Consider the following 16,165-nt stretch of genomic DNA (forward strand, 5'->3'; position numbering starts at 1 on the left):
GCACTCAATCCCCTCATCAAGATCACCGATAAAGGTGTTCAATAGGAGTGGCCCCAGCACTGAGCCCTGGGGGGCAGCGCTGGTGACCAGTCACCACCTGGAAAATCCTGCTCTGGGTGTACAGACTTGACTGAGTCCCTGTCTGAAGACAAAACTGCCAGGAGCCAAACAGTGTGGAGGCAGAAGAGCCATGACACGTGAGGTATCTTTATGCCTGTCTGTACGTCTGCACAGCAGGTCCAGCTGCACGCACGTTCGCTTTTCTTGCTGCTTCTTAGCGTACCTGCAGACATTTGTGTCCTCTGCCAAATTGTTTCTTTCACCTGTAGCGTTTGGACGAGTGCTCATGAAAAACGAGTCACAGCCTCTTTCTATTCATTCAAAACCTTCCACTTAAAAGACATCAGAAGCTCCTTGTGTGGGCTGTAGCTTCTCTGCTCCTCCTCTCCTGTGGCTTTCATGCTCCAGTAGGGACCGTGCAGAGACACACAGAGCAGCGCAGCAGCCAGGAGGTGTGGGCATCAGCAGCAATGGGGGCAATCCAAAGCCCTCGCACCACTGGTTGCAGGCCGCCAGCCACACTCAGCGCCACTGATGACAGCCAGCTGAGGGAGCTTGCTGAACATAAGGGACGCAAGATCCACTGCTCTCCGCCCAACTGCACAGCCGGTGGTGCCATTAGAGAAAGCTACCAGGTTGGCTCATGGTTTCCCCTTGGAGAATCCGTGTGTAAAACTGGATCCCAGATCTCTGATGAGCATCACGAGAACTCATCTAGAATTGCAGCCATTTCCACCAAAACAGAAATTGCTGCGTTAGGTTCGAGGAAAAAAAGATCAAATCTCCCACAACTTTCTGTTGTAGATATAAAAATATTTTATTTAATACAAAAAATATACTATTAAATATACAAAAAGAAGGTTTGTTACTTCCATACCTTATACATATATGTATACATAATGTTATCCATTACACACATTACATTACATTACTCCATGTTACATTATACGTATATATGTGCACAGATGTGGCCTGAGACAATTCCTCTTCACTCAGTGCTGCTCAGCCAAGCCAACAGCTTGCACAGCCGTGGCCTCGGGGGTGCAGAGGGATGCGCTGCCCCGCCGCCAGGAGCAGAGGCCAGGAATGGCGGCGCCTGCTGAGCACGGGCAGCGACGACCCGGTGTGAAGGGCAGCAGGGCACTGGGTTTGCTGTGCTCCTCCGAGGGACAGAGCTGTCACAGGAGTGCTGCAGCTCAGTGGAACAGACAGCACAGCGCTCACAGGCTCCGTCTTGATGTCGCTGTCCTCATGGTTGCTCTGAGGATCAATGTGGTCTGCACTGCCAAGCTTTGGACCGAGCTCTCCGCGTCACTGGCCAAAGGCGAGAGGGCTGCAACAGGAAGAAACAGAGCAGGGATGAAGCAATCTGCAGAGATCGCAGGCAAACTCCGCAGACCGTGCCAATGCCACACCTCTCTCTGTCCCAGGCTGGGTAGGACAAACGGAGCGGCCGATCAGGAAAGACCCAAATGCAATAGAATCACCAAATCATCTCAATTGGAGAAGATCATTAGCATCACATAACCCACACGTCCTTCCCTGTTTGCAGGCGGACGCATTCCCTCCTTGCCTCTCTCACATCCTGCAAAGGAGGGTCTCCTTCACACACTCCAGGAATCTCCCCAAGACTTTCCTCTCCAGGCATTCTACTTCCAACAGACACGAGGGACAATGACAGGATATCATCTCCCTCTTCATCGAGCTTGGGCTCCCACCACACTATCAGCCTTGCTGCCCTTTCCTCTGACTCTGACTTAGGACAAAGTTCTTTCCTCAGAGGGCAGGGAGGCCCTGGCACAGGCAGCCCAGAAAACATGTGGGTTCCCTACCCCCTGAGGTGGTCAAGGCCAGGTGGATGGAGCCCTTGGCAGCCTGATCCAGTGCGGGGCGTCCAGGGGCATCCAGTAGGGGGTTGGAACACGATGGCCTTGAACGTTCTTTCCAATCTAACCATTCTACCGCTCTGGGATTTCATGGTCGTATGATCTTTGAGCTCCCTTTCCACTGAATTATTCTGGGATCTCGTGGCTGCATGACCTTTCAGGTCCCTTCCAATCCCACCTCTCTGGGATTCCCTGGTTCTGAGACCCTTAAGGTCGCTTGAAAGTCAGCCTTTCTAGAATCTGTGGTTCTGTATCGTCCCTCTGCCCCAAGAATTTCCTTGTAGGAGAGCGAGGCATGGGGGTCTCTGCCCCCAGCTTCAGTACACGCACCACAGCTCTCACTTACCCGCGATGATGTCCTGTAGCTTGTCCTCACTCAGGTCCCTTGAGTAGCGCGCAGCAAGCCCTAGGCACAGAGCACCCGTCAGATCCTGCTCCCAGCAGCAGAGTCACACTGCTCCCCAGCAGCGAGAGTGGCTGAGAAAGGCCTGAGCAAGGCACCAGGGCCCTGGGACCCACTCAAGGGGCTCTTAGGGCCAAAGGGCAGTGGCTGGGATCGCCAACCACTGCCAAGGGAGGGACAAAGGAGCTGTGGCTCACCAATGAACCTCACGGCCTCCTCTCGCAAGGCCGCCTGAGGGTCCTGCAGGTAGGGCTGGCTCTGCTGCAGGTATTCCTGCGCCCCGCTCTGGTCCCGCTGCAGCTGGAGAGAGCACAAGAACACGGGCATTGCAGACGCTCCCCAGCTCCCTGCGCTGTTCCCGTTGCTCTGGGGCCATGGGGCTCTCCTTACCAAGCACTGTGCCATCCTCCACGTCTCCTGTTTCTCAGCCAGCTCCCGGAGGTCGTTCCAGTGCCGGAGCTTGGCCATTTGTACAATGGCTTTCCTGGCGGCCTGCAGGGAAGCAGAAGCTGGGAGATGGCACCACGGCCCGAGGAAGGAGACCCGGCATTGCCCTCCTCTTGGCAGGGCCGGGAGCCGGGAGCCTTTTCCCAGCACGCTGTGGGAAGGGAACAGAACGTGGACAGCAGGGCGTGATGGCCACACGGAGACACGGAGCCGCAGCCCCTCCGTGGTCACCCAGCACAATGCTGGGCTCCCAGCTAGCTCTGTCCCAGGCCTTCGACACCCAGGCTGCGGGTAGCAGAGCTCTGAGCCCAGGCTGTGGAAGCAGGACCCCTCCGCCTGCTCCGCTGTGAGGAACAGCAGGGAGCTGGGCCTGTCCTCCAGGCCTCGGGCAGCAGCCACACACCCTGGCACCCACAGCACCCAAACGGTGTCACCGTGCCCTCGGTGGGACGGAAGACTGTACCTGGGCCACGTCCTGGTTCTCATCCCTCATCCGAAGGAGCAGTGGGACCAGGGCCCTGCGCACCGTCCCCTTCATTCTGCTCCGGTGGCACCAGAGCACGGCCTGCACCATGTCTCTGTAGAGGTGGATGGAGGACACCCGCACGGCACTGCACTCCTGGGAGGGAGAAAGAGAATTTTAGCGCGAGGAGGCCGGGCCGCCTTCACACCGCCTCCATGGCACGCGGCGCCTGCAGGCCTTCCCGCACCGTGCGTGGGGACCAGGCCTGGCCTGGCCTTGCACAGGCAGCGGAGGAGGCATGGAGGGCCGGAAGCCAACTGCGGGGAGCAGATGCTGGGCACGGCGCTCTCCGAGGGCCCACAGCTGTCCCTCTGCCCGGAAGGAGCCCCGGGAGGAGCGAGGAGGGGAGGGGGCCCAATGCGAGTGCTGCCCACACAGCTGGGTCAGAGGCGGTGGCACTGCAGAGTGCCCCTGCGAGGGCTCTGCCTCTACAGCAGCCTCACTTACATTGTCAAAGAGAGGCAGGAGCTCCTCAGCGTGCTGCACAGCGATGGAGCTGGCCTCCTTCCTCTTCACGCTGCCCATGATGTTTTGAATGACAAACAGGGCCTTCATCTTGATGTCTGCGCTGGCATCCTGCAGGGTGGCCATGATCTCTGGCAGCACGACCCGCATTTTTCTTGCCTGTAGGAAACGCAAGCTCCTTTGTCTGATGCGGGGAATGACCGCCTGGGCAAAAGGCAAAACACTCCGGTCCCTGAGCTCCAGCTTCCTGCTTCACTTCCTGGCAGTTGACACGGCAATCGCAGCGGAAGCAGCCGTGGGAGCACTGACGGGGCCTCAGCGAGCCCAGTGGGGAAATCCTTTTCTCAGAGGGTGGTGAGGCTGCCCAGAGAAGTAGGTACCCCATCCCTGGAGGTGCTCAAGGCCAGGATGGATGGGGCCAGGGGCAGCCTGCTCTGGTAGATGACAGCTAGCCCACGGTAAAAGCTGGGCTCTACTGGGCTTTGACGTCCCATCCTCAGAGCTCCTCAAAGCCAGCAGGCCCCACCGTGACCGTCACCCTCCTCCCGTCGCTGCCCAAGAAGCCCAGTGCCGCTATAGTTGACAACAGCCCACTCACCTTCTCCTGTGTCTCGGAGAGTATGACAAGCCCTCTGAGCACCACGCTCTTCATCTCCACGCTTGGGTGCTTCAGAAAAGTCTTGAGGTGGCGTAGGTCACCAAAAAAGTCCTCATTATCTTCATTCTTTGCCACTAGCTGAAACACAGACATGGACAGGTGAGAGCCTGCAGGGGCACATGCAGCCCTGAAGGGCAGCAAAGCGTTATCCATTAACTCACAGCCAAGAAGAAGATACAGGTGTCTTCTGTGACGCCTTCTACCAGCCTGCTCAGCTGTGAGCCCTTGGTCACCTCCTTCAAAACCTTCTCCAAGGTCCGCGGCATGCAGAGCATCACCTCCCACATGTCCAGGGTGTTGCTACAAGCCCAAATACATTGTAGGTGGGGCTGCCTTAGCCACAGCTAGATCACTGCAGGCCCACGTTGCTTGGAGAGCCCTGGGCGAGCAGGAGGGCACCTGGATAAAGCCCTCCAGGCTGCTGAGGACAGTACCTGTCGCTTGGTGGAGAGGACTTCAGCAGGTTCCTGACTTCTTCCGTGGGCATCTGGCTGGTCAGAAGGAGGAGCAGGGAGTCCAGGCAGTGCCGCGCTGCCTTTGCGGTGATGCTCCTCAAGTTCTTGCGGATGGAGCTTATGATCTGGGCTTTCTAAAGGGGACACACGCGAGAACAGACCACAACCATTAGCACAGGTGCCGCTGAAACCACTGCGCTTCCCATTGCTAAGAATGGCGTCAGGAGCCCAAGGGGCCTCGGCTGGGGAGGGAAGAACAGTGCCTGAAAGGGCTCAAGGATGGGGCAGTGCCCAAAGGTTGCTTACCTCTGGCACCCAGAAGGCGTGGTCTTCCATGGCCACGGCCATCACACTGCAGGCCGCCTCCTTGTCATAGATGCTGGAGTCAACCATCGCTTCAATGGCTGTGAGGATGACGTCTGTCCTCTCAGCAGGCCTGAGGTATCCTCCAAACACCTGTGGGTGGAAGCAGGGGAGGGAAGAGATGCCACACTGAGCATTCCAATGGCGCTTCTTGGTCGAGCAGGGAGAGCAGCTCTGCAGAGAGATGCTGGGCAGCAGAGCCTGTAGGAAAGCTGACAGCATCAGCTTCTGTCACTGCGTGGCGCAGGATGGCAAGAAAGGGCTCTGGGAGATGGATTGCAGGTGGGGGCATGGGCATTAGGTAAGAAGGCCTTGCGCACAGCCAGGAGGGCTGGATCTGCTGCCCTTGCACTCCCCTTGCTCACAAACGCTTCCTGCTGATGCTATGGACGAGATCCTCAGCAAGGCAGGACATTACCTTGGCACAATCACTGGGATTGGGAAAGTCAGCATCTCTGAACCATATATGCTCCAGCTTCTCATGGAGACTCACGTAGTTTTCCATCTCCTCTGACAGGCTTGTTTCTAAAAGGGAGGGAACACAGAAGAGTCAGAAGGAAACAATGTCTTTGCCATCAAACTCAGCAATCTGTGAAAGGTGCTTTAAAGTGAAAACGGAGTTCTGAGGAGACCCACGGTCAAGGGGACCCGTGGTGTAGGAGAGCTGTGCGTGGAGACCAATGGTGAGCAGACATAGGTTGATGGGACCCATGCTGAGGAGAGTGAAGGGAAGGGATTACACAGCTACAGGCGATGGGTGCTGGGAACAAGAGGGAGCTTAGGAATGGTGAAGCTGCTCGGAAGAGTAAAGGAGCTCAGGGAACGTGCAGACTCCATGGTCAGGCATAAGAATGGGAGAAACGAGCAGACATGGGAGCAGAGAGATGCTGCCCAACCCATCTTCTCTTACTTCTTTGTCGTTTGACAAATGCGTGGAGGCGATGAAGCGCTTCTGAAGCTGGAGCTCTGGTGCTATCGAAGCCACAGTTGAAAAGGCAGAGGTGACCCAGCAGCTCTCCCAGGATTGGGAAGTAGGTCTCGATGACTGACTCAGAGATAGGCGTGGAGTTTTCAGTGTCGTGCCAGTCCTGGGGGAGAGAAGGAGAAGAGAGGAGGGGTTGAGTGGAGGCAGAGCAGGGCCTGGAGAGGGAAAAGCGGGGGCAAAGATGCGGCAAGGACCCTTGTTTGGGGCAGAGCCCCGCTGAGAGCTCCCAGCTGCACCCCGGCTGCAGGCACCCCTGAGCTGCCCTGGGATACGGAGAATGGAAGACAGCCTGGCTGGAGGGTGCCTGGCTCCTTACTTTTGCTATAAAATTCTTGATCATCAGTAAAAGCCCATACAGGGCTCTCGTACGGACATGCATCTCCTGGGAGTTGAAGAAGCGGAGCAGAGCCTGCAAAGAGAGAATCTGCTGGTACTTGTCCTGGGAGCTTCTGCCGCTCCAGCAGGAGCTCTGGGATCTTCCCCACGGGGAAGGAAGAACAGAGCAGCAGGGGCGGGATCCTTTGCAGGACCATCGCGTGCAAGGAGGGTCTGTGTCACTGCAGTAAGGACATTCGCATCCCTCCTAGTGGCCCCGCTCTTTGCAACTGCCAAACCTGAAAGATGCTGTGCAGCTCCTCGCTCATTCTGCTGTCGGGGCAGTTCTGCACCAAGGCTTGTAGCATGGTGTTCATGGCAGTCATGGTCTGCAAGAGGACAGAGAGTTGCAGAAGGGCACCTGCGGCACCTCACCGGGCACCTCATCCTAACTCTATCCCCAGAGAGGAGACGAGGTGGAAAAGCAAAGCTGGTTTCCTGCCCTGCCTGGCTCTCCTATGGTCTCAGCACAAGGAGCCAGGGAGCAGCCCAGAGGGACCTGGAGCTCCGGTGGCTCACCCAGCACACACCTCAAGGTAGAGGTTTTTCTCCTCTTCTTTTATGCACAGTTCCGGAGGCAAAAAGAAGACGCTGTTGAAGCAGGAATTCAGGATGCTCTCCGTTTTGCCTTCCAGTGCTGTCTCCACAGTGCTGGAAGGGGAGAGAGAAGCCTGTTGGACACCGTGCCTCGAAGCTTTGGGAAGGAGGACGTGGACCTCCACGGGGAGGAGGAAGCCTCCCTGCCAGCTTCAGGGACGCCAGGAGCGTGCCCTGTGGCCATGCCAGCCAGATGTGGGCCTGGGCAGCTACCTCATGTTGGCAAAGCTCATCATGGCTTCCTGCTTTATCGCTGAGGACAAAGATTCCTTGGGCTCCTCATCGATCAGCGCCTACAGAACACAAGAGGGATGGGATGGATGGGACGTGGCAGCCACCAGAAGACACTTCCATGTCCATGCTCAGGTCTCCCCGTGCCAGCCTTGTCCACAAAAGGGTGCAGGCCATCCATGCCCCCATCTCCAGCCCACTGCCTGTCTCCCCACCTGGACATTCTCTGCCAGCTGGTGCTCTCGGCAGAAAGCATCCAAGTTGAGTGACATGTCCTTGCATTTGCACAGCGTGCAGATGCTGCTCAGGAATTTGATTTTCTCTTCCTCATCCTGGTAGTCACAGAGGGAACAAGAGGGGGCATGATGGTGAGGTCCACGGCCAGCAGGACCCCAAGCATCATGGGGTGCAGTGCAAATGCAGTGCCTGCAGGGTAGCGGCCTGGAGAAGAACTGGGGCTGTTTCCACCGTGAGTGGAAACAGCTGCTCTTACCGTGTCCCTTCTCATCAGAAAATCACAGATGCATGCAACGGCTCTTTGTCTCCACATCTCCAAGATGCGAGCACCTAAGCAAGGAGGAGAAGAATGAGCACTGCAGAGAGGGGCTGAAGGCAAGGAGCGAGGGAAAGAACGGCCCCAGCGCATGGCATGGAGCCATCCATCCTGCCTGCTTCCCTGACACCTCTGGGGGAAATGCGGGTACTTCCTGCCAGCCCAGCAGCCTCTCGACAGCCATCCCAACAGTCTGGGAGAGGTTGGCACTGGCGCAGGCTGCCCAGAGAAGCTGCGGCTGCCCCATCCTTGGAGGTGCTTGAGGCCAGGCTGGATGGGGCTGCGGGCCGCCTGATCCAGTGAGTGGCAACCAGCCCACAACAGGGGCTGGGCCTGTGAGGGCTTTGAGATCCCTTCACAGCCAACCATTCCTGGAGCCCGTGGTTCCACGACCCCTTTAGCTGGAGCTGGACTCCATGCTGGGAAAGGAAGTTTCAGGAAAGGAGGTGCCAGAAGATGTGGGTGCCAGCTTTGAGTCAAGCAGGACCGCTGTCCCCAGTGCTTCCCACCCATGACTCACATGGACGTATGATCTCCTTTTCTCTTTCCTCCCTTTCTTCTTTCTCCTCCCTTTCCGGAGCCCACGCCTGCCGAGCCAACCTTGGCCTGCGGGGGGGTCCCACCTGCATCTCATTGGACTGGGAACCAGGTCTGGCAAAGGGAGGGGAAAAGGAGAGACAGATTCGCCGGCTCTTACGGCTCTTACGAGCAGGCGGCAGTGCCATGGCAAGAACTGGGCTGTGCTCAGGAATGCCTTGAAGGTCCCTGTGCTCCTTCCCTGTCCTGTCGCTGTCGCGACTGTTCTGGCTTTCCCTTGGGCGATCACCTAGGCTGCCCTGACCCTCTGTGATGTCACTGATGGCATCACAGTGGGCGGCCTTTAGAACTGCGTCTGTACTCTCAGCAGCTTGTAGGGGCGCAGACCAAACACATCTGGTTATGCTCCCGTGTTGCATAAAGGATGGATCACAGCAAATATTGCATCCATTCCTACCCCAGGAATCATAGAATCACAGAATCACAGAACCCTTAGAGTTGGAAGGGACCTCTGAAGGCCATCTGGTCCAACTCCCCCCCAATGAACACAGACACCACAGCTCCACCATGATGCCCGGGCCTGCTCCAGCCTTGCCTTTGAAGTCTCCAGGGGCGTCAAGCACATCTCTACGCAGCCTTTTCCGTGCCTCACCCCCTCGCTGTGTGCGAGGCTGTCACGGGGTTGTCCCTAGACAGAAGTCCGTGACGGGGGGGCACGGCCCCGGGAAAAAGAGAAAAGGAAGGGCTCCAAAGGGCTTCCGCGAGCCGGCCGGCCCCGGGCCGCGTGCGCTCCGGGAGAGGGGGAAGGGCAGAGAGCTAGCAGATGGTTTTAACCAAGAGAAAACACAATGGCAGCGATCTGAGGAGGAGCAGGAATTCACTAAATTAACCAAATCAAACAAAACAAGAGAGACAGGAGTATCCAAAACGCCAGGCCTTGTTGCCCTTCTTTGGACCTGCTCCAGCACCTCCATGTCCTTTCTCTACTGAGCTGCCCAAAGCTGAACCCAGCACTCGAGGTGAGGCCTCACCAGTGCCCACTACAGGGGCAGGATGACTTCCCTGGTCCTGCTCACCACACCATTCCTCATCCAAGCCAGGATGCCATTGGCCTTCCTGGCCACCTGGGCACACTGCTGGCTCATGTTCAGCCGACTGGCGGCTCTCCAGCCACTCCTCCCCAAGCCTGTAGGGTTGCCTGGGGCTGTTGTGACCAAAATGCAGGACCTGACACTTGGCCCTCTTGAAACTCAAGGTGTACTCTGGCCCATCTCTCCAGTCTATCCAGCTCCCACTGTAGTGCCTTTCTCTGCTCCTGCTATGCAGGCTCTTTGCAGTGCTAAGGGCAGCATTTTCCCCATAGCACTGCCTGCACAAAATTTAAGGGAAAGGGTTCATTGATTTATTGTTCACCCGCTACACTCCATGTGATCCCACTGAACCCCTTTAGGAGTGGACACTCCGTGATCCTCTGCCTCTTGGATACCAGAAGGTCCTCCCTTGGGACAGAGTGACTCAACAGCCCTCTGCATTGGTTCAGCAAAACTAAACAAATAAAATGCAAAACATTTATTTGAGTGTGTTGTACAAAAAGTTTCCAGTCTTAAAATGTATATTACAAATCATTGAAAAAGACAGGACATTTGGCATGCATATTCTAAGAGGAAAAAAAAACAAAAATAAAACCACAACATTTTGAAATGGTAAAGTCTAGATCATTATGTAGTTTTCATGAGCTCCATGTAACGCTTCCATCCTTTTGTGTCTGCTTTCCAATTTGTACATTTTCTCACAATTCCTTCTTTTAAATGAAATGTAAGCCGTCTGAAAATGGGTTGGCAGCAGCTGAGGCAGGCAGTGACACTGCCCAGAGAACTACAAGGTGATGCAAAACAAAATCCACCACTCAATCACAAGGCATCACCGACATCATTACGAACAGAGTTGAACAGAGAAGTTACTGTTCTGCCCAAATGTAAAGCGGTTTGGCCTAACCTTGCTTAAAATAGCTTATTGCTCACGATTTCAGTGTGATGAACGCTGGGCAGCTGAGCTACGCAGCAGCGTTTACCTTACAAAGGATCATCGCTTTGTTAACAGCCAACGGGAAAACGTGGGTCCAATACAACTCTTTCTTCCTGAACTCCGTGTCCACTTGCTGCTCGTGTGGTTTTGAACGGAGTCTTTTGACATGAAGAGTCCCATTCACTTTCTAGACCTTAGCATTTCAAGAAAGGCATTATGCTGACAAATGACAATGGCATGTAAATATGATTTTGTATAAAAAACACTTAAATTATTCTAAAGTGGTTTAAAGCTAAGCACATTGAAGCGCAATTAAAAATTCTGTTTCCCAGGCCATTTGAGACGTCGGACAAATGATAAGCTCTCATTTGTCTTGCTGTTCAGCTAAAACATTGATTCCAAAATGCAATCACTATCTCACCTTCCACTCACTGGTTTACAACAAAGCTTTGTCCCGTGCTTGCACAGGGCTTGGGGTTTGGACCCAACAGTGGCAATGAAATCCAGTATGGAATATGGATACTCCTTTGTTTAGAGAGAAGATTTTGAAAAGAAAAAAGAGAATGAATGGCTTAAGGAAGGGAGAGAAGTGGCCACAAGGCTTACAACACAGAGCGTTGGCATACAGCACCACAATCTTCTTAGTACACACAAAAGAAAAAGGTTTTCAAACATTCTGGGGTGTAAAGAGGATTTCTAGGAGCCTCTTCCACCCACGCCCTGCTCAGGCTGCAGCTACAAGGCTTCGCACAGGATTACAATGAACAAGGGTGCATAAAAAACACCCTAAACTGAACATGCGGTGTCCTGTTGCTCGAGGACAAACGTGCACATGAAGGGAATCTCCTTTCACAGTTTGCTCAGCTTCGCACTGCAGTACAGTTTTGGTGACTAACGAGAGCTGCAGACCAGCTTGTTTGGCTTTTCCATTACAGTCCATGGGAAGCAGATGCTTGTTTTCTTCCTGAGAGATTATTGGTTCCTGCTACAAACACAGTGCCAGCTAGCGCCTATCTAACGGCAGAAGGGTGCTGAGGATCAGCTGCTGGTTCTGTCAGGGCCTGAAGCAGCCCATGCACACAGACCGTGAGCTAAAGGTGCACAGCGACAAAGGCGTCACAGCCACTCAATTGCTCGGAACAAGCCACTGCAACACAACAGCTGAAGCAACAAAGAGAGAAGTGTTCGGAAAGCATAAAGGTCAGAGACCCCACAGAGCCCCATTGTGCCCACCTACACAGTTAAAAGATCAGCTTATCTATTTCTTCCTGTGGTTATGCTGTTATTCCTTCCCCCAGACTCCCCCAGTGTAAGTTTTTCAGAACTCATTTTGCACTGTTTCACCCAGAATACTGTTACCTTGTTCTTCTGTATGGGTAGTTAGTCTCAAACGCTCTGACATGAACTGCACTGATTAACTTCTCCCTTCAGAGAAGCCTTAGAATCATTTTTCCTGACAAGTTCACTGCACGTCTCCTTCAAGCTCCACACCTGATATCAGACAGCAGAGCACAAATGCTGGCTTATCCTCCAAATCCCTGAGAGCTGTTTCACCTGCAAGACTACATAGGAAAGGAGGGCAAGGTGGCACTGGATTTTATGGGAGCAGAACATATGAATTATCCTGAAAATGAAAAGAGAAAATTTTTGATGAAGAGAAAAAGCAGCAGCAATGTTTTTTGGTTCAGTAAAGCAGAAGAAAGCCTCCCACTGCAGAGCACCAACTTAAAGTTATGACGAAGCTCAGCATCAAAAGCAAGAGGAAGGAAATCTGTCTGAAGACGACAGACACACACAAAGAAAATAACTGGAATACAGTAGTTTGTCTGCGTCTTGTAGTTTACAGTGAGGAATTATTCTCAAACTGTAAGCAGCCTTTTAGAAAGCACTGTGAATCACCAACGCTTAGCCTGCTGAATTCAGCTTCTCCCACATTACTGCTTTCTTTGAGCACCTCTCTATGTGAAAAAAGAAAAGAAAGTGTTTCCAAACTTTCAGGATACAGCCCCAAATCCAAGGAGAAATTCTGCATGCTGTCACTGAGGGGTTTAAGATAAAACACCTCTCCGTAAGGCTACAAGGCAACACGTCTCCCATACAGCAGCTGTTAAGAAATCAGTGGCTCAGGTAGCAAGAGGTTCCCCCTCATTCAAGCTGCCTTTCTGCCCATTCTTTACAGAAAAAAATAAAAGAAAAAATCAAAAGAAAAAAAAAAAGCACATTCATTGTATTTCATGGGTATTTAAGATCACAGAGCAACCATATCTACAGGAGAATCCTCAAGGAGAATAGGCAATGTGAAAACTGGCCCATGTGAAACAAAAATAAATACAGGGAAAAACTGCAAAAAGCTCTCAAACACTGTGTGAGTGTGGTATAGAAGCTGTGGGTCAGAAGGGGAAATGCTGCCCAGTGGTTGGAAGGTGCACTGTGAAAATACTTTTACACTGATTGCATCCATTTGTATAACAATGAATTTAGAAAAGGCAAATGGTTAACAGTATGTCTGAGAAACATAATTTCATTAGATACACTTTACAGAGAGAGAGAGAGAGAGAGACATGATTTACTACATATTTCACCTTCTACTCAAAGCAGAGTGGGAAAATTACACTTGAAAAATGGCCAACGATACCCATGGAGTGACCCCTTCAGCCCAAACAGCCAAGTCTTCCTACTGCTTTTTGTAACACACCGCTTGCTGAACTAATACAGAAATCTGAATTATGCTCATTAACTTCCGTAGTTAAATCATCCCACCCAAACAGAGAAAAGTAGCATCTTGAATTTAGTTTTAGATGGCAAAAAATACAACCTAAGCTTAGAAATCTCACTTCTGTTCCCACCCTGCTTGCACTGCACAGCCATCAGCCAAAGCCACTAAAATGACCTCCTAGGTTACATCTGTCAGTCATAATATTGTTCAGAGAACACAATGTCCAAAAGCCACCGAAAACATCCAAACCTCGCTGCTGGTTTGATGAGTCTCAACTACTTGAATGACAGGGTCAGAGCTCAAGAGTGCAGGTAAGAACAGCATTCTATGCTGTCATCAAACAGTTTTTCCATTAGTTCTTAATTTGGATGCTATCCTGCTTGACAGTAGCCAAGGCATTCTTTGGAGCAGTCAAGTATTCTTCCTAGTGCTTGAATATGCACTGCTATCTGAATGCTGGCCTTAAGAGAGTCACAGCTACCTCCACAGAAGTGCAGCAGAAGAAGCCTTAAGCCAAAGGGACACTGTCAGACACCAAGTCATCACCCTGTAATAAAAAAACATACTGATACAAAGCATTCTTAATAGAAAAAAACTCACTGTTACTGTGAGGATCTGAATACTGCAAAAAAAATGCTTTCACCCACATCAACAGCAGTTTCTTATAACTCTCAAAAACGTCACTCAGCTATTTCTGTACTACTTTTGCACATGCTGCTTAATGTGTCTGACAATGGCCCTCTGAATATAAGACAAGTATGGATAAGCTGCATCTAGGTCTGATTAAACAAAACAAAAATCAACATTTACACAGGATAACCTTTAAAACCCCGAATATTTATCAATGCCAGAAGTAAAAATATTTTCAACATTAAAATCTTTCATTCTGTTCAATGCTGAATATGTCAAAATCATTAAATCATGATGTTTAACATCATAAATACTATATATCACAACTTGCATTCACAATTTAACGAGATCTCATTTGCTACAATGTCAAAATCCTTTGAGAACACAATGATTAGAAGTCTGTTTGTGACACTCCCACACATCTTCAGACAGCAAGAAGCCATCGCTCCCCATCTTCTGAAATAATGACATGGAGCCACAGCACTGACAGGATTCAGATGATCATCAGACTGTCAAATCCTGGAGAAGGACAGAAATCCACAGTCCTGAGCCAAGACCTGGTTAAAAGGCAGCTACCCTTTATTACTTCCATTGGTGGAGAAGCACTTCTAATGAATTTGGGGCATAATTTTTTCAAGTTGGGCACCCACAGGATCCTACCATTTCTTAAAGGTTATAGTAACACTATCACCAATCTCTCCCAAGGCCCTGCAGTTAAACATCCCTTCTTAAACTTTGTTTTTTAAGTTATCCTGCTTATACATGCACAAAGCACAGGTTTACCATACACTCAAGAAGTCTTGTCCCATTTTAGCTAAAAATTTCTGCTGCAGGTTTGTGCATAAGACTTTAAACTCTGTATAGGGAAAAAAAATTATTCCAATACAGTGTTTCAACAACGAGAGAGAAATTAAGAAATCTATTAAAAACTCTGGCAGTTTTGTTCAGTAAAGGTTTTTTTTTTTTTTAAGATTTTTTTTTATATAAAAATGTACCAAGGAGTAACCATCAAAGAAATCAGATGATACGTATAAAAATAGTTTTCAGTGGCTCTGGAGGGAAAAAAAAATAGCAAAAATAAAAGGAAATAAATGGAAAAAAATAGCAAGTAATAGTTTTTTTTCCTTTCTTTCTTCACATCACTGAGCATCCTCGAGAAGTTGTTCTGGGATCCCCCTAAAATCAGAAAAACACAGCATTAGCTACTTTCTTACTAGCTTTTGGTATTGTAACACTAGACTCTGGTTATGCCCCTTGTTAATGGCACCTTCCTCCTAGCTTAGCTGTATCCAGGGAGCACTGCATCTACAAATGAAGCACATTACTCATCAGCCTGTGCAAAGGGGTAAGACACTGCTACTTTTGCTGCTGTGGTCTTCTGTGACGGGCTGAGTGGTTCATGTCCACACTTTCAACACTGACAAAAATGGCAAATGAAAATCGTATCACCACTGGCTTCTTAACAGGAATTCTCTTCCTTAAGTTCACATCTTTCCTTTCAAGAGAGATCTATGCATGCAAAGCTGCTTCTTGGGGGGCAGAAATTACTTGTGTTTCAGTTGCCTTACACTTCAACTACACTGCTAAATGCAAAGGAAGTTTGCACAACTCAACTTCAAACCTGCAGAGAAATAGTTCTTGAAAAGAGCTATTTGTGGCCACTGAACCAAAGAACCAAGCAGTCAGGTTTGAAATACATTTAAACTATTTCCTAATATTACCTGTATAAAGCATATTTCTCATTTTCACTCTGCCAACAGCCAGTTAGTTTAGTTATCATACAATACTTAACTGAGAGCTATGAGAACACAGGGGTGGTGTTATAAAAGAAAACCGAGTTTATTTCAAATATATACTACCAGAAAATAAATAGAAACTTGAAACAACAGAACACTCTCCATCTCTTGGTTTTTTGAGGTCCTGTTTCCCAATGGTTATATTCTGTTCACAGCAGGAATGCCACAGATACCTTTTCCTTTTTCAGAGAAAGCAATGCTGGAATGGGGAATAACCAGTAACCAATCCAGTGATTACTGACTGCTAAAACTCATCTTACCAACTCCAAAAACAGTCATTGTAGTGTTGTAAATCTCATCTGCAGTGTGCTTCCATAGATACCCAGCATCCAAACTGATATTAGGCACTGCCTGAGCTGTACAGTTACCAATTCAAGCAGCAATTCCTTGAACATTCTTTCTGCATGCTGTAGCAATGCTGCACGGCTGCAAGCTGTTCTAACATCATCTGCTGCAAGCA

The 16,165-nt window shown here is 50.8% G+C and overlaps 2 protein-coding genes across 6 annotated transcripts in view; both read right to left on the reverse strand.

Annotated features, from left to right (window-relative positions):
* Window positions 1-722: 722 nt before the first annotated feature.
* On the reverse strand, window positions 723-9,988 carry LOC149914720 (maestro heat-like repeat-containing protein family member 7). 5 transcript variants are annotated; one of them, XM_090126039.1, is made up of 19 exons: window positions 8,522-9,988; window positions 7,942-8,420; window positions 7,664-7,780; window positions 7,431-7,510; window positions 7,151-7,271; window positions 6,860-6,949; window positions 6,562-6,654; window positions 6,171-6,348; window positions 5,679-5,785; window positions 5,204-5,353; window positions 4,877-5,031; window positions 4,604-4,742; window positions 4,383-4,520; window positions 3,767-3,943; window positions 3,260-3,415; window positions 2,740-2,841; window positions 2,547-2,649; window positions 2,293-2,352; window positions 723-1,393 (listed from the first exon to the last, which is right to left on the reverse strand). In XM_090126039.1, the coding sequence occupies exons 1-19, from the start codon at window positions 8,955-8,957 to the stop codon at window positions 1,281-1,283; spliced, it is 2,994 nt and encodes a 997-aa protein (XP_089982165.1). In that variant the 5' UTR covers window positions 8,958-9,988; the 3' UTR covers window positions 723-1,280. The 5 variants fall into 5 exon arrangements, 4 of the variants coding, with proteins under 4 accessions (XP_089982165.1, XP_089982166.1, XP_089982167.1 ...); XM_090126040.1 differs by having other exon boundaries at window positions 866-1,393; window positions 7,942-8,015; XM_090126041.1 differs by having other exon boundaries at window positions 868-1,393; window positions 7,942-8,015; window positions 8,699-9,988.
* Window positions 9,989-12,855: 2,867 nt separating this feature from the next.
* Window positions 12,856-16,165, reverse strand: part of LMNB2 (lamin B2) — a 28,793-nt gene continuing 25,483 nt past the window's right edge. The window contains exon 12 of the mRNA XM_031604772.2: window positions 12,856-15,085. Within this exon, the coding sequence (XP_031460632.2) occupies window positions 15,044-15,085 (42 nt within the window). The 3' untranslated portion in view covers window positions 12,856-15,043. The remainder of the gene's footprint in view (window positions 15,086-16,165) is intronic.

The sequence above is a fragment of the Phasianus colchicus genome, chromosome 28 (assembly GCF_987193195.1).
Source record: "Phasianus colchicus chromosome 28, bPhaCol1.hap1.1, whole genome shotgun sequence".
Classification (NCBI taxonomy): domain Eukaryota; kingdom Metazoa; phylum Chordata; class Aves; order Galliformes; family Phasianidae; genus Phasianus; species Phasianus colchicus.